This window comes from Phytophthora sojae, assembly GCF_000149755.1.
Source record: "Phytophthora sojae unplaced genomic scaffold PHYSOscaffold_1, whole genome shotgun sequence".
In the NCBI taxonomy this organism is placed as follows: domain Eukaryota; phylum Oomycota; class Peronosporomycetes; order Peronosporales; family Peronosporaceae; genus Phytophthora; species Phytophthora sojae.
The window spans coordinates 3,194,518-3,214,185 of record NW_009258115.1 but is presented as its reverse complement, the minus strand read 5'-3'; the positions used below and the strand labels follow the sequence as shown (position 1 = coordinate 3,214,185).

Below are 19,668 nucleotides of genomic sequence, written 5' to 3'. Positions count from 1 at the left end.
GGATCGACGTCGTCCAGTGTAGGTAGCCGCGGACTAGCTTTTAAATCCCATCCAGCTAACGACTTGCCGACGGTTTGATCTTCCTGCGTCGTGCCAACAATATGATTAAACGCTTTGCTCACAGCACCCATCCTCCAGCCTTCACGGTCTAGAATCCAAGGCGTGCTGATTGCTGTCACTATTCGCGTTTTGAGCAGCTCCACGCCGAAATGAACGCGATGATAGCCCTGGCGTCAGCTTAGTACCTTCGCTTTGGCAGACACCACTCCACTTCTACTTCTGAATTCCGGGGACTGTCGCCTTTTTCGCAGGTGCTTTTGGGGTCGGCGGCTCTGGGTTTGAGGTTGCTGGGAACCTGGTACACGCATCAAGTAGTTCGCGGAGCGGCGTTTCGCCAATTTCAGTCGGCAGGAATTGTTGTGTATCCCGAGGAGGTTGATCCATGAGAAACTTGCTTGGATAAACAGCGACCTGGTTTTACACGAGACACAGTGGTTGAAGACCGACCCAACAAATACCAAAGAATGTTGAGAAGGGCTACATCCTGGTAGTCCTGCACGGATACAGCTCCCTTTAAACTCGCCAAGCTGAGCGAGCGCAGGTCGCTCTTCGTGCACGGTGGGGCCTGGTGCATAAAGTGTGTGGATCCGCTGGAATTAGCAGGGATCCCACACTCACACACTGCGCCCAGACATCGACTAACGGAGGGGGTACTCCGATAAGCGTAGGTTGCTGAGTGACTCACCTTGCGTCGGCGGGCCGGATCTGCTCTCTCGTTGACACGAGACACGCAGGGAGTGACCTTGAACGTCCTTGGTAGGTCGATCCTTGGTCTTGGCCGTAGATCTTGTGGATCCGATAGGTAACATACCAGATCCGGAGTTGTTGCCTTATTGGGGGTGCTGTATTCTTTTTTCCTTTGCATTGCATGCCGCCTCCTATTAGCGGGGAAGTGGGGGGGCGAGGGCCGAAGGGCGCGAGCTGCTGCGGGGGGCAAATCACTTGATTAAAGTATGGACCAATACTAATCCCAATACTAAGGACGAAGTGTGTGGTTCCCAAGCAAATTGGACTCTGATTTATGTTAGCCTGTACCCAGCCTTCCCATCCGGCTTGAATCCCATCTACTACTGGTTCTCCTTCCTGCCTAATTATCCCAACATAGTCACTGTAACAATAAGTGGGTACGGATCCGGACCTAAACTCTATCCAGCCAATAAAATAAATCGAAAATATTTACAATAATGTTGCATCGTTTTAATATTAACAGTCTGCTAAACCATTTGAATAATGAAACGGCTAATTCCTTCCAGTTTTCAAAACTTTAGTTATTTTTATGTGCGATACGATGCAGGGGATCCTAATGTAGACAACCGGATCCGTGTGTGCCACACCACTTGCACCTGATTCAACGTCAACTGCCCTGATCCGGCAACTGTACCCCCATCCTGCAACCATGGTGTCATCTACGGGACCAAGCATCGCCACCAACTGCCGGATCCCATTATCTGGTCAACTGGCGGATTCGGTTCCATCAAGACCATTCTCGAGCGGATTTCCTCACCACGTTCGCCCCTCGGACGAGGTCGCTGCTGCACAACGGCATCACCTCGTGCCACCTCTGATCCGCATCATTTGAAGATTTCCTGCGGCACTGGCGCAACCCCTCTTCACCGCCCTTCTTCTTCATGGCTCGGTCTCGCCACCGCCATCCCGCGCAGGGACGTCCTGACGCGTCGGAGGCCCCGTACGAGGCAGACGCCCCTGCGCCGAGGACGCGCGTGGCTGTCACCGTAGGATACGGTCGCTCTTCGGACCCCCTCCCCGTGTGCTATCTGCGACTCCGCGCCTTCCAACCCTGACGAAGCTGTTATGCCTCTCGCGCTGTCGCTCGACCTGGATGAGGTCACCGCGGCTGCGTTGCGGGTTGTAGTTAACCACTACTACGTAGTGTTGGCGGACTTCAACGAGTTGGGTCGGGCGTACACCCTCGCACGTCAACACAACGAGCAACTTCACGTAGCGGCTGCTGCGATGAGGTAGATCGCGGATCCTTTCGTGAACTTTGTGCAGCGCAAGTACGACGCCAGTCAGGCCCGACTGGAAGACGCTAACCTTCGTGCTGCCAACCCCATAGCCGCCGTGGATCGCATGAAGGACGATCTTCGCCAATTTGAGACTCTCGGGATTCAGTACGATCGGTTCCGCTAGACGTCGACGGATGCCTATGACCAATGTTAGGACAGCCCGCCTTAACCGCCTTTTCAAAAGGCGCCTACACTAGTTTAGGCGGTAGGTAAAGGCGATACGGCCGCCGAATGAGGCAGATTCGCCTAATTATTATGACGCCCCTTGAAATATACTTCGGCTATGTATACCATACATAATTTAAATCAGCATTTACTGAGCAGCAAGCCATAAAAATATCACCCACCAGAAAGCGAATCCAAAGGTCTTCTCTCTGCGCTATCGTTCCACCCTCGCTCCGGTGCTGGAGAGCGTGTGCTATAGCTGTTGCGGTTCTCGTTCGCGTTCGAGTTATTGGCGGAGTAGCAGACGCTGTACGCTTCCATCTCGCTCGTGTTGCCCGTGCTGCTGCTGTCGTCGGCGGAGAGCTTCGTCTGGCTGTCCCCCGTAGCTGAAGATGGTCCGACCTCATTTGCCTGAGCGAGAACACTTCACGTTGATGGAAGCTGTCCCGAAGAGCAAAAGAGGATATGATTTCTACACGTGCAAGCACTGTAGGCGTGCGTATAATCTAAACTCAGATCTGGACGCGCCTGTTCTAGTTCTAGGCCGGGCGTCCAACTACCGGAAACACTTCAGAACTTGCTACGTTTACCGGGCTACACTCGGTTCATCACGTGTGCAAAGTGATGGTAGCTCTTCAAGCACAGGATCGGCCCTTGCCGCAAGACCGGCGCTCGGTTCGTGTTTACAAACGGATCCCCGCGTCTGAGTACGATGAAGTGGTCTCCTAAAAAGACGAAGAACCACCGAAGGTTTACCAAACTACAAAAGGCAGAGGTTGAGCGGGTTTTGATTGAGTTTCAGGCCGGAAACTTTCTGCCCGACTTGTTCGTCGAGCGCTCCTGCACACTAGCTCTACTAGAGTTTTGTGCCCTGGCATTACTGCGTATCTTCCATCGAGGAGGGTGTTAGGAGACCGTATCGCAAAAGACCATGCTGCTCATTGCCGTGATATTTAAACGAAAAAAATGAAACGAGCGCAAAGTACATCGGGAGGGCTGGTGAACGTTTTATCAGACGTGTGGCGAAACATTTCTCGCAAGCATTTGCTAGGGTGTCAGCGCCTACTGTTGGGACGCTACCTTACATACGCATTGCCAAAGGCGGGTGCTCGGCACGTTGGTGTAGCCATGACACAAGAGATGGAGACAATTGTGAAGCAAGCCTTGAGTGAAGGGTGGTGCATTGGAGCGGTGATTACTGACAATGCTGGCCAGTGCGGTAGAGCTCGCCGCATCTTAGCGCTCATGTGGCCCAAGATCACGTTCCTTTTCTGCTTTACCCACTGCATCAATAACATTGTCAAGGCAGTCCTCAAGTCATCATTTTCTGATGTTGCGAGGCAGGCGACGGCGGCAGTTAAATCCATCAATGCGTCGTCATCTAAGTGGCTTGGGCACGCACGAGCTCTGACGAAGGAATGCTACGGCAAATCCCTAGCTCTGTTTACTTTGTGTGAGACTCGGTGGAATAGTATGGAGAGCTGCTTTGTATCCCTATTGAGAGTTCGGACGTCACTGGTGATGCTTGCTAGTAGGTACCAACGCCGTGCCGACTTCCCAAAATCACTAAAGGTGTTCAGCTATAATATATTCTGGGCAGATTTATCCAACACCGAGCATGCAATTGTACCTCTATCTAAGGCATCCTATAGCCTACAGCGCGACGAGAATACACTGGCGGACGTGGTTGTGTTTTTTCGGGACATGTTTCTGGATTTTGGCCGCTTAAGTTTGGATTGCCGGTCGGAGTTGCAACAATGTGTTGAAGTGCGCTGAAACAATGCGAGCAATCTCTATTCATGCTGACATTGTTGCTTAACTCAGGAACGGCGGATTCAAGCCGAAAGTTTATTGAGGAAATTGACGAACGTAAGAGGATTGCTGCAGTGGATGAACGGGTTATCGATGAAGTGCTGGGCGAGTACAAAACACAACAGAAGCTACAAGATATACAAGCTAGCAAAGATGCCGCAAAGATTGCTTCCTCAACACAACTCGCAAAGTTTGCAGTATACTACTACCGTCGCCTAATTGACTCCGACTTTGACTGTATACGTAGCGATTGGATCGGGTGGATTAAAGGCAGGCTAACATTAACTCACCCACAATAATTTCGCTTTCGCAAAGTTGAATTTTGGCAGCACATGAAAAAGGAAAACCCAACAAGTCTATTGCCAGATCTGGCTATTCGACTTACTGCTTTCGATCGCAGTTAATACGGCCACGACAGAGAGATTGTTCAGTGAGTTGGGAATGCTCCATACGCCACATCGAAACAAGATGACATCGATGAAAGCTCAGAATACACAGTGAAAGTGCACAAAACTCGACGGAAAGTGCACGTACACTGCTAAGCGTTCTAAAACCATCAGAGCGGCAGCTCATCGACACGATTACCGAGACGGATGGAATTGGTGAGGTTGTCGACGAAAGCCCAGCGACACCGTTCGCTGGGGTTACAGGAGAAAGGAACCCTCGAACTCCTCGAACTCCTAATGTGCAACCAACGCGGCGTTCTCCTCGCTGCAGAACCCCGATGTCGCAAAACTCGTCGCGCCAAAACACCACAGCAACACCAGCCCTACCACCGGAGCCCAATGTTGAGCAGGCGATAGATGAAGATGAACTGGACGACATTGGAGATGGAGTTGATGCGGAGGAGACGTTTCCACACTGGGTAGAGTATCTAGATGGCGTTTTTGAGGATGATGAAATTGGAAGTGCGTTCGCAGAATCTCTCGAGGACAACTCGTATCTAAACTGGGAGCTCGAGGAGATTGTTGCCGCCGATGACACTGTCTTCCCGGATACTGACGACGGCGGTTTTCCTCAGGAAAACAAGATTGTGGGCATTCATGCTCTAAAGGCTTCGCTCTCCGCTCTTTATTCGGCATCTAACTCATCGCTGTAGGCAAGTACAAAGTTGTTCGCTCAAAAATAAAACTGCATTCTTGAAACGAGGATATTAGCACAATCAATTCGTCAACGAGTTATGCGCGCTGCTGGCTAGCACCATAGTCTCCTACAATTCGGTACTGCTTCAGCAACTTAGCACTGAACTAGCAGGACCACTTGCAAACCCTTCTGTGCCAGCTACTCTACCACAATCTCGAATGTCAGTAAGAAGGGGTGCAGCCCCAGGCTCACGCTCTCCACCGACAACAACAGCACTACAGGCAATGCAAGCGAGAACGGAGTTGAACGGGCGGCGTCTGGTACACCACCACCAGCACGGGTGTGAACGAGAGCGAAAACAGGGCCGGCCACACGATGCTCCTCACTGAGACAGCAGCAGCGCGGGTAACACGAGTGAGCGCGGGCAAGACGAGTGAGCGCGGGCGGCGTCTGCTACTCCGCACCCCATACGAACGAGATGGGAGCGTACGGCGTCTGCTACTCCGCCACCAGCACCAGCACTAGAGAACGTGGTCAGCCACCCTCGATACGAGCAGCCGCTTCCAAAATGTCAATGGATCAGAAATTGTACTTAGTGGAAAACAGATCACCCGTTTTGGGCGAAAAGGCCAAACGGCGAGGGGTTTAGGAGAATCGGTGGCGCCTAAACTTTTCAAAGGGCGAAAAGGCCCGCTTTTACCACCACTGCTATGACCGCCTTCAGGATTACGCCGCGCGGCTGGAGCGACGGATCGAGGGTCGCGTGATTAATGGCGAGCTGGGCGGATCTGTGCCCCAGATCGCTCAAGACTTGAGTGAGGTGCGCCGTGAAAACGCGGATCTCGCGCGCCATGCTGCCGATCACCACGACCAAATTCGCTCAGCCCAGGCCGACCATCCATGGATGGCCGAATTCCCACCAGACATTGCGCGTAGGTCCTCCCGAAGTTGTTGGTTGGGCTCCTCCACTTTCGGAGCGTGTGTCAACAGGTCTCTGAGACGGGACTTGAGCGCGTCGCACTGTGCACGGGACTCTGGCAGCGGTCGAAGCTTCGGCTTGGGCTTCACGTCCGTCGTCAGCGGATCCGCGAGCTGGAGGGTCTGCTTGACCGAATCTTCGCCCACCGTGACCGGCTACAGCAGGACTTCGACGACGCCAACCGCCGTGCCGAGCGTGGCAAAGGAGCCGTGGAACGGGCCAACGCCGCGGCGGACCGCCAGCAAACTGTGGCTCAGGAGTCGCATCGCCAGAACGTTGCAACTCTGGAGTGGGTTCGTGACCTGGAGGAGCAGCTGTACCAGCTTCGGTGTGAGCGGGACCAGCACGTGCGTGAGTACCAGACCGTCGCCACCAACTTCTGTCAGACCCAGGAGCGGCTTACGCAGACCAACGCGCGGATCGGCGCCTTCGCACATCTCCGCAGTGAGAGGGATGCTCTCCGTGAGGGGTTGCGTATAGTCATAGCCGCCCGGGATAGCCTTCAAGTCGAGAAAGAGGCTCTCCAGGACGAGCAGAAATCGGCGCGTGAGGTCTTTACCCCTGCGCGACCCGCTGCTTCGACTTCTACGCCTGTCATGCCCCTGCTGCCATACCCCAGACTCGGCCGATCCTGCTCACGCTTCCTGTGTGCGTGGCTACAAGGAGCTACTCGTGCAGATCGCAGACAACCAGCAGGCGTACGGCTACTTGCGCCGCGATTTCGACGGCTTGGAGGTGAGTTTCAGCTCTCTGGAGACTGAGCACGATGATCTTGGAGAGGTTTACCAAACTTTGTCGGAGGATCACACCTTCACGCTGGAACGCATCCCCGCAGATCGCGGCCTTGACCGTCGTAGTTCCACCTCGCGTCGCTGGGGTCCAAGTCCCGTGTGTTCCGTCGCCGACCGCGTACACGCCTTGTTCCTCCAAGCGAGACCGTCTGCCCGCTATCGCCCCTGATCTCATGGTCTCAGTCGCTAAGCGCGCTCGTCGTTCGTCGTCGTTGGCGGGTCAGTCTCCCGCCGCCCTTGCTACCCCAGGCGCTGCGGTCGAGGTGACATCCGCGGTGACCACTTCGTATAACATTGATTCAATCGTGGATCCGGCGGGCGATGAGGTGGACCATGACTATGCCTGTTCCAACGCGGGTACCGAACCCAGCGACTCCGACTCTGAGGAGTCTGACGACGAGCAGGCCGTTCCCGATCCGACCTCCGCCACCGCGATTCCGAGAGTGTGGTGAGATCCGGTGTCTCCCCGGGCTCTGATGGTTCTGCGGCCGCTCCGATCGTCGTGGGGGGCATGGATGCCGCAGAGCCTTTAGACGGTATTTACGAAGATCCAAGCACTTTGGATCTCAATGACTCACCGACAAGATCGTCTGTGTCCGCTGCCCCGCGCGATGAGGGTCCCGGGACTGGGGGCCAACTCGCGATCGGATCCGCTGCAACTGGTAGGAGCCCGCCAGCGGGGGTCGCGGATGACGTGCTTGCTCCATTCGGGCCTCTCGGATCTTTCGTGCCTGGTCTCCGGCAGCAACGTGCTGTATCTGCAGAGGATGTCGCCCCCTGGGAACCGTCTCGGATCGCCGTGCTAACAATGGACACCGGCACGCCTCGCGTGGTGATCGATTACCGAATGATGAGCGCGTGCTGGATGTTCCCTGGGCGCGTCTAGCATGGTGGTACTCTGGATATTGCACTGTACGCACCTGAGTAGATTACGCGCGCCAATGTCGAAGTCCTGTACGCCGAAGAGTCCTGCCAGGCGTTGTCCACTCGGCCGGCCCCTCACACCTTCGACTTGGATGTGTCCCCCCGGCTGCTGAGTATCGTGGATGGTTACATGGAGTTCGAGAGCTACTTCTAGCAGGCGATCTGGGAGTCCACTCACCCCTTCCATATCCCGAAGGTGCTGATGGGATCCTATCCCTGGTTTGTTTTGTTTTACACGAGCCGCAAGAACCGCAGCTCGCACGCCCGAGAGCAGTACCGGAACTGGCAGGAGTAGGGCTTCGCGAAGGCTCGGCGCACAGGGTGTTGGGATGTGGATCTTTGGCTGGATCCCATGTCCGCCCGCTTCCTCCGGCAAAGTGAAGACACCACGTGGTTTCCTGGTCGAGAGGCCATTACGACGGGGGTGTGGCACCCGCGGATTTGGTGGCTGCCCTGACCGCGCTGACCCATGGCGTAACCACTTCCGCACCTCTGCTGGCGCTCACCCTGCGCTCCGCATTGACCGCCTCCGCCTGAAGTTTTTTGCGCCTAATGGTGTAGCAGCGGTTCCGCTGGGTTTTTCCTCCCGGCGTCTTGTTCAAGCGTACTTGGTAGCGGTGCAGGGTAGCAGTCGTCTTGGTTGCATGTCTTAATCTCAACTTCAGCTTCACCACTCGCAGTCCTCATCATCTTTCCGTCTACAATCTTCAGATTCATGCTTGGCTAACTCCATCTCACTCGTCATATCATTGCCTGTTCGTCACATATGCATATATCCCAATCCTCTACAGAAGGGTGGCTTCCCTGCCCCTCTCTTTACCGATCTTCTCCACGACGGCCGCCGTCTGCGGACCCCCTTCCTCCTCGATGCTGCAGCTGCCCTGCAGATCTTCCACTCTGATCCTCATGTCAGCAGCCAACCTACCGGCATACCCACTGCCGCCACTTTGGCTCGTGCGGCCGCATGGCCTGGAACCGATTTCGTTTCGCGCGGTCGGTCAGGAAGTCGTGGATCAATGCCCCGCCGTTCAGATCCACTTCATCCACCCACGAGGGTTCTTCGTACCCTTTTTATCTGATCTTCAACTCGTGTAGCGCGCGTCCATACCGCGTCTTCCGTCCGGTCCTCACGTCCAGGATCTGCTCCACTTCGAACTCATCTTCTTCCTACTCTCGATCCCAGCTGTCCTCCGGCAGCAGAGCTTCGTCGAAGTCCACTCGATCTGCCTCATCTACGGTCAACTGGATCCGTGGACGCTCGAGAAACTCTCTCACCGGCTTCAGTTTGGATATATGCACCATCGGAAAAAGGTGATATTCGGTCCTTGACGTCTCCAACCGCACAGTATACTCGTTCACCATCTCCAGTACCCGAAAAGGCCCGTGCCGCGTGCGCGCAAGCTTCTTGGCGTAGCCTTCCTTCACTCGAGCCAAGTAGAGCCACACGAGTGATCCAGCCTCAATACGATGGGGTGTAGCTTGCTCGTTTCGCACCTCTGCCCTTCAGCCATCGCCTTCCTCAACTTTCACGTCTTTTTTGGCGAGTTGGTAAAACCTCTGGATCCTGTACCGCCAACAGCGGGGATTCGAGTCGCACTGCCCACGGGCAACGTTGCCTCCTGAGTGGTCCTAGACTCCCAGCCATGAGGTAGATAGAAGGGCGTGTCGCCCCTGATCCGGTCGTGAGCGGTGTTCATTGCGAACGTTAGCCGTCCCGCATACTCGTCCCAGTCACGCTGATCCTCATCCTGTACATACATCTTGATGGCCCTTGTAATAGTTTGCACCATCCGCTGCGCGGTTCCATTGGCCTGCGGTCGGTAGGCCATAGTAGCTCGCTCGCGCTGACCTAAGATTCGGTTGAAGGCGCGAAAGAAATTCGGCATAAACCCAGACTCACGATCGTGGCGGATCACCTCGCTCGCGCCGAAGCGGCGGAAAACACACTCCACGTAAGACTCCGCAATCGTCTGCGCAGTGCGCCTTTCGCCACCATGTAATCCGTAAACAGATTCACCCAGATGAGCAGTTCGGTGTTGCCCTTCTTCGACTTCGGGAGCGACGGGATAAGATCCATGGCAATCACCTGGAACGGGTACATCGCTTGAATGTTCCCCGGGGATCTTCCTCGGATCGTCGGTCGCCCCTTGCCTGTTTCGCAGTCGACGCATTCACCGACGAACTGTTGCACAGATCTGAACATACCCCTCCAGAAGAAGTGGGGTTTGATCCGCTGGTAGGTCCGACTAATCCATTGGTGCCCTCCTTCTAGGCTGGTGGAGCAGGTCTGTTTGCAGAGACTCCGGCACGACCAGTCGGAGTAACCCATCTCGGTCCGCCTCCGCCCTTGCCGATGGTGCACAGGAATACAGCAGCCCCTGAGTATCTATTTCGAAATCTGCCGCTAGCAGGCTGCAGGCCATTGCCCCTGCCTGCGACATCGTCTCCACATCTCCTTGTAAATACTGCTTCAGCTGCTGGATCCACGCCTCTTCTTCTTGAGTATGGCGGATCCGCTCTATGCTTAGCCATTGTACCACCTCCTCTTCTAGTACCTTCGACTTCGCACTCCTTCAAGCGCCTGATCCAATCCTTGTAGCAATTCAAAACAGAGCAGCAGGCCATTGTACTCAGCTTCATTCACGGTCATGTCTGCCACATATCTTGATGCTGCGGCGACCACGTTCCACTCGGACAATTTCCATATAATCGCACTGAAGGCTCCTTCGCCCCTTTTCACTCTGGCGGATCCGTCGAAACTCGCCATCCACAACTCTTCTTCTAGTTCCACTGTGGGGACTGGCATGGATATCACCTTCCGCGGTTCCTTCATGGGAGCGATTGCGACGAGTGCGTCATCCACCTTCTCTCTGGGGGTGATGCATGCGGCTAGCGTCCCTAGGATCTCATCTTCGCCTTTTACACATCGCTCGATCTCAATTGTCCAGGGTGACAGCAACGTAGCCCATTGGCTCAGGCGTCCTTGCCGCCCAGTCGACCTGAACAACCAAGCCAGCGTGGAGTGGCGAGTACACCGTCTTCCCACCAGCATCGAATAGCCGAGACCAACATCCTTAGTATCGCCAAAACTTCCTTCTCCGCGATGCCATAGTTCAGCTCGTTCTGCTTCAGCGTCCGGCTGACGAACATCACCGGCATGTACACGCCATCATATTCCTGCGTAAGCGACGCAGCAATCGCCCACTCGCTCGCATAGACGATCACCACCGGCTCCTTTTCGGCATCGAAATGGCGTAGAATCGGTGTAGTCGCTATCTTGTCCTTCAACATGACGAAGACTGCACTTCATACAGCGATCATCCTGTGTGGACTTACTCTCGTCAGACTGCTTCTCGATTGACTGCTGTCTCAGCTCCGCGAAATCAACCTCCCGTAGTTCATACAGCACCGCCGCATATACCGCTAGGTTCTCGCTGAAGCGGCCATAGTAATTTAGACTTCCGGGGAACGCCTGCATCGCTCGGAGGGATCTTGGGAACGGCAGATCGGTCAGGAATTGCAGATCCTTCGGGTATGCTTCCAGGCCTCCAGCGGACACTCGGTGGCCGAGGTAATCTACCTTCTTGAGGCCCCAGAAACGCTTGGCCATGTTGATTGACAGGTTCCACTTGTTGCATGCTTCCAGCAGCTTCCGCACTCGCTTACACAGGTGATCCCATGACGTAGCAATCACCAGGATGTCGTCAATGTACTAACGTTGGCCCAACACCGACGGCTCTCCCTCATCATTAGATTCGCCTTCGCTGAAGAGATCGACGTGATCGCCTCCCTTCGTGGTCGGTGGGGTCTGGAGGAAACCATGCAATGCGTTGTCGATCAATCTTTGATAGATCTGGGGCGCGTTTTTCAAACCAAATGACATTCTGTTCCACTCGTAGAGGCCAGACGGGGTGATAAACGCTGAGATCGCTCGTGCGCGCTCGGTCATCGACACCACCCAAAATCCACTTGCCATATCAAGCGAGCAGTACTACAGCGTTGCGTCGAGATCCTCAAATAGGTCATTGATCAGAGGCATAGGATAGCTCATCAACTTCATCAAGCTGTTCACCAACCGGTAGTCGATGCAGAGGCGAATATCCACTCCGTTCTTCTTAATGATGGCCACAATAGGAGACGCCCACGGGGACGTGGAAGTGCTGATGATCTTGGCCGAGAGCAGCCCCTTGAGGAGATCCGCGAGCTTCTCTCGGTACTGTGGAGCGACCTTGCGCACGCGTTGCGTGACTGGCTTCGCGTCTCCGACATCGATATCGCATACTGCGCCTACGGCGGGCGGGGGTAAAGCGATTCCTTTTCCAATGAGGAGATGCTTGAACGCCCAGATCCCATCGATCAGTTGGTGGATCTCTTCCGGGGAGTTCTCCTCCACGTCGCCCACATCTAGATCCTCTACTTTGACTTCAGCTGTAGTAGCCGTCACCTCGGGTAGTACCGCTAACTCTCCTTCGTAATCTTCTGCATACAGGGCGCTCGCTTCACGCGCATATGTCTCCTCCGCTGTGGTTGCACCTTCGATCTCTGCACCTGTCGGCTCCGCCCTCGTGGTGTCGCTTGGTCCTTGGATTGCCTCCTGCAGATCTGCCGACGCTTCAGCTGGGGTGTCACCTTCGGCGTGGGCCTCCAGGTCCTCCGCTGCGTCGTCTTGCGTACCCACGGTCTCTTTGGCTACTGGCTCCGATTGGTAGCGAGACGGCAGCAGGGATCCACTGACCGGGATAGAAACTGTCCGTCATTTTGCGCTTCTAGCTACCGTGGGGATGGGCTCCGCATCTTCCAGGTGAGTCACGGTCGATCCGTCTTTCGGAGCCACGCCAGCGGGCGCGTCTGCTGGTCCCAAGGGCGAAACTTCCGGTCCCTGTTCCGCTGACCATAGGACCTCTTGACCTTGGGTGCACAGCGTATCCTTTCCCTCGGCTACCTCTGGGGTTTTCTCTTCCTGTCTGTCTCCAGCTCCGACTACCTCTGTCCCCACCTCCGCGCCTTGCGCTTGATCCGAGTGGGCCAGGGCCTGTCTCTCCCACTACAACATAGACACATGCGCGACGATCCATCGAGTTTTAGAAGCTTCTTCCTGTCGGCTCATTATCGCTTTGGGCATCGGGTACACAGGTCTAGGAACCGCAGGCTCTGGAGACTCAGGAGTTGGATCGGGCCGCCTATCGGTCGTGGCGCTGTGCACCAAGTTCTGCCACTCGGTATACCTCCACGACCCGACGGACACGAAACCCGATTTGCGAGGCACGTGATCCCCGACTAACCACATGCCCACTTGATCGTGATGTTGCAGACAGATCGGCGTATCTCCAACATTGGTGATCTGCAGGTAGCGCGTCGCTTCTAGTCCCGCGGCCAACGTAGGTACCCACTGTTTACGAGAGCCATAGCTGTTCGGAATCTGAGAGGTGCATGTGTGGAGAAGTGCTGAATAAGAATTGTTCTCCGAGGAAGGCGGCAGGGCCGATCGACTGGAGGCGTGGGAGATCAGCGATCGAGAGACAGGCCGCAAGGATCTACGGATCAGAAGGAGTTCTTCGGGAGATCTCAGGTGGTCGGCGCGTGAGGCAGGACATGTGGCAAGCCGGATTGTGGGTGATCGTGCTCGAACCGCGGCGTGATTCGGAGCCGACCCAAGTCCAGATCGACGACAGAACTCGCGGATCTGGGATGGCCGAGGACAGAAGGTGATGGATCGGCGGCGCATGTCAACCGGCATAAGTCATCGATTGGGAGTTGATCGCCGATCGCAGATCGAGGTCGATCGCCGATCGGGGCCGATCGTGGGTAGACCAGGATGGGACGCACATGGAGGACGAAGTCGGGACAAGAATCCAGTAATCGTGTGGCTGTAGGAGGGTAAGCAAGATGGTAGCATTAGGGAGAGACCAGCTAAACATAAATCAGAGCAGAAATTGCACCGAAGACCACAAGTCCCATCAAATCACCAAGTCGCAGGAACTACATTGGCCTCGGCAGCGTCGACACTTTGGGTACTGAACTAGCGATACGGTTAAGACTGGATTAATACATTGGCCAGCTTGACCTACTCTAGTGATCTATCTCTTATGTGCAAGTCCTCGATCGACCAGGTATTAGTGCTTGGCCGGCGATCGTTTCTCCTCTCGATCAACCTCGATCCCGCTATAGGAAGCGGCAAGCAACTCAGGAAAGGAAGGAACACACCCGGAAAGGCAACCACAGGCCTTGGATCAACTCCAGACCGACCGATCGCAGCGAACAACCCTCGATCGGAGTGTATGCTCGGACGCAGAGCGAAGACTTCCCCGCTGCTCCACCAACTATCCCCGCGTCACGCCAAGACACTCGATCTTCACCAAGTGCTGCATCTTCGGAGCCCCGAGAGAGCAGATCCAGCCCGCGGACGGGTACACAAGGTGAGAACAAGTTCAGCCGATCACGGATCGTTGGGGGACCCCCTCCGTTAGTCGGTGTCTGGGCGCTGGTGGGAAGCTCGATTAGGCCTTAACCAGATTTTGGCCGATCCCGCTACACCACACATGTGCTGCGGTAGCTCGGCCGTCTCGCCTGCCGCCAGCGATATACACTGGCCGATCGTCACCGTCCGAGCTCGGTCGCTAAAGATCTGCCTCCGTCCATGCAACTGGATTCGGATCTCATTAGGTAGACACATCGATCCGTCTCCGAGATCATAGCGAATGCCGGCCAGTACCATGAAGTCCATGCCCAGGATCGCCTGGTAGTCCGGTGGCAGGTCATCGCCCACCCACACGTCATAATAATACGCCAGGTGTCCCGCCAGCGTGAGCTTGATCTTCGTTCTCCCAGTCGCCACGTACAGCTTTTCGCCTATGCCGAGACACTCTTGACTCTGACTTGTATCAACATAGCATCCTACCTCACGAACAAAGGTGGTGTCGATAATCGACACCTCGGATCCCGAGTCAAGCATGACTACGGCGTTGGCGTTGTTGACCTTGCCGTTGACCTTGGCCTCCTTGAAGCGCTTCCCAGGTACATAGTACTTCCAGTACCCTCTCGACTCTCCAGGCATCCGATCCAGGGGCACAGACACTTCGGTCCTCATGTATTCATCGGGTGCACGCAGACTTGCAACAGAAGCAACACGTTTCCCTTCATGATCACGTGTATTATCAGAGAGCCCCGATAGAGAGCCCCGATCTTACGATCGTGCCTAAACGTCTCAACTGCTTGTCCACAAATGCATAGATGCAAAACGTAGAACGCTCGTCTCGTACCGGATTCAAACCCGGCGAGCGTTCTAGTTTAACATCTTCTCCGTCGCTTCAGGCAGGAGTCCCGGATGTTTGCTAGGATCGAACAACTGTCGGATCAGGCTGTAGAACTCCTCCATCTGACACTTGCCGTGGTCGTGGAGCTCGCCGCACCCACGCCACACGAAGAATCATCGATCAGATGGCCTTTCTTACCGCACTTTTGGCAGGTGAGGCGCTTCCACCACCCCAGGTCCGAATGCTTCCTCGATCCGCAATGCGAGCAGCACTGCCCGTCGTTCGGAAAACGCGGTCGGCGATCTTGCACTCCGAGGTCTATAGGTGGCTGCGCAAGGGCTCGTGACATCGAGCTTTCGCCGCACGCGGGCGCGGTCTCCACCGTTGTCCATCTGCTTGCCGCGGCCACGTACGCCCAGTGCAACTCTCCTTCCGATCCTGACTCATCTGTGCCTGACTCACTGTCCGACGCTGGAAGATGCATCGCGCGCACCGCTCGTGTGCGGCGTCGCTGCTGGCTTCGGTCGGAGCTTGCTGCCTCCTGTCGGCTTCTTGTGTGGAGACTTGGATCGCGCTCGCGCTCGTAATACTTCTTCGAGCTCCTCCGCGTCGCTCAACCGTAACAGCGTCAGGTGATCCTCAAACTCGGAGTCTCCTAAGGTTTCGATGAAGTGCTTCACGTGCTCACGGTGGGTCTTGGCGCCCCCGTCTTTGGTCTTGACGCGAGCGCGCATGTCCGCCACGTTCAGCCGGTGCAGATACTCCAGCGGAGGCTCGTCCCCACGCTTACGCGCATGTTAATACTGCCACGCTACAGACACTCCCAGCCCACAGTACTGTGACTGGAATTCTTTCACCAAGTCTGTCCATTTCGTCCGCGTCGACCGGCTCAGCTGTCGATACCAGTTCCTGGCCGGGCCTGTGAGGAGAACCGCAAAGGTGAGGCACTTCTCCTCGACCGAAGCTTGATCTCTAGTGAAGGTTGACTTGACTTTGCTTGTCCAAGCTCGGGTGCGCTCTTCGTCGTGGTCTTTTCCGGTGAATTCCCTCAGGTCTGAGATAGCCGAGATCCTAACCCGTTGGATCGTGGCTGTCCCAGCTAGAGGTGTCGCTGCTGCAGCTGTAGTGGCTGCTGCTAGCCTCCGGGTGTCTACTGCCCCAAAGTCGTCCGGGTCATACTCCCAGTTCTCTGGACGAACGTGAGATCCTACCGACTCCATGTCCACGTCTTGCGTTCCTAGGTAGGCTGTGATCGGCCTGCTCCGCCTCGCGGCGGCTGGGTCCGTCCTGGGGACTGATGTGAGACTCCGTTCCTGTAGGAATTGATCCATAGCTGACTTGAAGTATCTTTCCAATGCGCTCGTTGACTCGTGCGGAGGGTCTACCTCGGGCGACCGAGCTGTCGGGCGTGTCGGGGCCTGAGCCGGCCATGTAGTTTCCGCCCGCGGTGGTCCGGCTGCTGATCGGTTCAGTAGCTGCTCAGTGAGTGCCTGCTGGGCCCAGCGGCATGCGCTTCGGTTCGGTCGAGCTGTCCGATCCCACCTCCGGTGTGGCTGACTCATAGGTGGAAGATCCCGTATGATACGCAGGCGTCGGAGGTTGGCTCTCCTTCGCGTAATTAGGCTGGGTTGGTTCTGTCCCTACGATTGGTTTCAGCTTGTTGAACAGTGCGGCCGCCAAGAGTCGGATCGTATCCAGCTCCAAACCGAAGAGGTCATTCGCCTCGAAGGCACCGACAGCCAGGCCCACCTCCTGCTCCAGGCGCAGCAGGTCTGTGACGGCTTCCAGCTTGTTCATCGTTAAGGACGGGGCTTGCACTGGTCCCGTGAGTCCTTCGGGTAACTGTAGCTGAAGGATCCGCATCAGGGGGTGGTCCCGTAGGAAGTCCTGCAGCCCGATCCGCCGATAGGCCACCTCCAGCTTGGACTGCGTTTATGTTGCCTTGGTCACGCTTCGATCTTCCGGCTCCGCGTCCAGAGCCCTTAGTTTCTTCCGCGCTGCTCGCGTCTTCTTCTTGGACGTGGCTCCTTGGTTCTGCGCGGGGGTTTTGGTCGAGGATCCGACCGCTCTCGCTGCTGGGTGCTCGTCCGGCGAGTCCTGCTTCACAGCACAACTCGCGGGGTCCTCGGGATGACCTGTGGAGGGGGTAGAGGCTTCTCCTCGAGATCAGAGTCGTCTTGATCCGCCTCCGATCCACCGGTAGATTTCCTCCTGGCACTCTGTCCGTTCGAGGATCCATTCTTCAGCGACGCCGCCGGTGATCCTAGCTCCGTCGGCGCTTCATCTCCTGATTCGTTGCTCACATGCGCATCATCTTGGGACTCACGGTGAAATCCCGCGTCGCCAAGAGATCCGGGCACGCGCGCCATTGTGGTGGATTGGATCCGCTGGAATTAGCAAGGATCCCACACTCACAAACTGCGCCCAGACACCGACTAACGGAGGGGGTACTCCGATAACCGTAGGTTGCTGAGTGGCTCACCTTGTGTACCTGTCGGCGGGCTGGATCTGCTCTCTCGTTGACACAAGACACGCAGGGAGTGACCTTGAACGTCCTTGGCGGGGATGTTGGGGTTGATCCGCAGTGGGGGTTCCTTCACGCAGATCTGGGTAGGTCGATCCTTGGTCTTGGCCGTAGATCTTGTGGATCCGATAGGTAATATACCAGATCCGGAGTTGCTGCCTTGTTGGGGGTGCTGTATTCTTTTTTCCTTTGCGTTGCATGCCGCCTCCTATTAGCGGGGAAGTGGGGGGGCGAGGGCCGAAGGGCGCGAGCTGCTGGCCAAGCTATCCAGCAGTCTGCCACGTGTGCGGGGGGGGCAAATCACTTGATTAAAGTATGGACCAATACTAATCCCAATACTAAGGACGAAGTGTGTGGTTCCCAAGCAAATTGGACTCTGATTTATGTTAGCCTGTACCCAGCCTTCCAATCCGGCTTGAATCTCATCCACTACTGGCTCTCCTTCCTGCCTAATTATCCCAACATAGTCACTGTAACAATAAGTGGGTACGGATCCGGACCTAAACTCTATCCAGCCAATAAAATAAATCGAAAATATTTACAATAATGTTACATCGTTTTAATATTAACAGTCTGCTAAACCATTTGAATAATGAAACGGCTAATTCCTTCCAGTTTTCAAAACTTTAGTTGCGCTGCCAAAGCCCCTCCGAGGTCCATCCAGATGGCTTGGCGGACCTGCTTCGGGGAGAACAACTGCATCCACTCACATTTGGTCTTCATCAGCTCCAGACATCGGCCTAGAACCTTGTTGGCCGCCGGAGTATCGCCGTTGGGGGGAGCACGAGTGCCAACCGGCTTGGAGGTTGCCCCTCCTACCGTCACCGAGGCTTTGAAACCCTCGGTCGCACCGTCATCCGCGTCGCAGGCGGGCTCGGGGTCCGGCATATCGTTGAACGTTTCGGAGAGGTCGCGGGTGATCGACTTCGATCCTCCACTGCGGCCGGCCGACACAACCGCGGCTTCCGAAGTCTCGGACACCACAGTCCTGACATCCCAGTCATCATCTTCGTCATCTTCGTTGGCGTCCGAGGAATCAATCGCCGTGTCGCAGCTCGCCGAACGCTCGTCGATCGACTCCATCCGATCCATCGCTGGGGTCGAGAACGAGCTTCCGGAGCGCACCGAAGCCTCGTTGCGCGTTCCACTCGACTTGACCGGCGTTGCTGGTACCGCTGACTTGACTCCCTTCACCATCTTTTCACTTCTCCTTCGCTTCTCTTCTCCTCTTCTTCTCTTCTTCTCTTCTTCTTCTCCTCTTTGCTCGTTGGGGTAAGACCTACAACAATCCAGACACACAGAAGGTCGCACCAATCCCGGGTCGCGGTACCAGTTGTGGTGTGGTAATTCCACTAAAATCCTCCTCTACCAAAAGGTATTAGAGACACCAACAACACGCTAACCCGCAAAGGTAAGCGCTTATTGGATCAGAACCTGAAGACCAGGAACGATCCCTTACACCGGGTCGGTTGCAAGCGCCTCTGTGCACCTTAGGTTATCTTCGGTCAACCCAAAACATGTACCACTAGCCATGAGCTAAGGCTAGGATACTATGTAGCGCTTTCGCGCAACCCCACTGCAGTCCCTCAGGAAGGAAGGGTACCGGCGTGTTAGGCCTTATACAGGGGGACCAAGGTAAAACCTCGGTAGGTAGACTAATACACTCAGGGACACTCTAATCCCACAAATATATACTGAACGATACTCTAATACCGTTCCGGCCACGCCAACTCTTGGCGCTGCCAAGGGAACTCTCGGTCAATGCACGATAAGGTCCCCGACAGGCATCCACACGCAGCCGAGCGTGTCCAGGCACTACAATAAGCTAGCTACACTTACCGAAGTCGGACTTGACCCTTGTTGGCTTTGGGGGAAGACTGTCTTTTTATTACTGAGTTTTCTGAGGCCCTGGGGGCCTCGTTCTGGCCATCCTATGATGAGTCCTATGTCCCTATACAAATATCTAGTGTGAACGATCGCAATAAGGCGATTCCGGACACATCAAATGACGACCGCGGCTACACTAATAAGTGCGGCCGTCTGGCCATCC

The 19,668-nt window shown here is 55.6% G+C and overlaps 5 protein-coding genes across 5 annotated transcripts; 3 read left to right on the top strand and 2 right to left on the bottom strand.

The window, feature by feature from the left end:
• Window positions 1-1,456: 1,456 nt before the first annotated feature.
• PHYSODRAFT_321237 (hypothetical protein) lies at window positions 1,457-2,211 on the top strand (the record flags this gene model as incomplete). Its single annotated transcript, XM_009516406.1, has 3 exons — window positions 1,457-1,585; window positions 1,722-1,793; window positions 2,044-2,211. The coding sequence occupies 3 exons, from the start codon at window positions 1,457-1,459 to the stop codon at window positions 2,209-2,211; spliced, it is 369 nt and encodes a 122-aa protein (XP_009514701.1).
• A 1,169-nt stretch (window positions 2,212-3,380) lies between these two features.
• On the top strand, window positions 3,381-4,028 carry PHYSODRAFT_308700 (hypothetical protein; the record flags this gene model as incomplete). The annotated part of the gene is made up of 1 exon (XM_009516405.1): window positions 3,381-4,028. One exon carries the CDS (start codon window positions 3,381-3,383, stop codon window positions 4,026-4,028), a length of 648 nt encoding a protein of 215 aa, XP_009514700.1.
• A 1,494-nt stretch (window positions 4,029-5,522) lies between these two features.
• PHYSODRAFT_246149 (hypothetical protein) lies at window positions 5,523-7,369 on the top strand (the record flags this gene model as incomplete). Its single annotated transcript, XM_009516404.1, has 5 exons — window positions 5,523-5,552; window positions 5,872-5,967; window positions 6,138-6,588; window positions 6,746-6,861; window positions 6,962-7,369. 5 exons carry the CDS (start codon window positions 5,523-5,525, stop codon window positions 7,367-7,369), a joined length of 1,101 nt encoding a protein of 366 aa, XP_009514699.1.
• A 5,516-nt stretch (window positions 7,370-12,885) lies between these two features.
• PHYSODRAFT_472299 (hypothetical protein) lies at window positions 12,886-14,961 on the bottom strand (the record flags this gene model as incomplete). Its single annotated transcript, XM_009516403.1, has 2 exons — window positions 12,886-13,249; window positions 14,351-14,961. Coding segments are annotated over 2 exons (975 nt in total), but the record flags the coding sequence as incomplete, so codon positions are not given.
• Window positions 14,962-18,236: 3,275 nt separating this feature from the next.
• PHYSODRAFT_321234 (hypothetical protein) lies at window positions 18,237-18,815 on the bottom strand (the record flags this gene model as incomplete). The annotated part of the gene is made up of 1 exon (XM_009516402.1): window positions 18,237-18,815. The coding sequence occupies one exon, from the start codon at window positions 18,813-18,815 to the stop codon at window positions 18,237-18,239; it is 579 nt and encodes a 192-aa protein (XP_009514697.1).
• Between the last annotated feature and the right edge of the window lie 853 nt (window positions 18,816-19,668).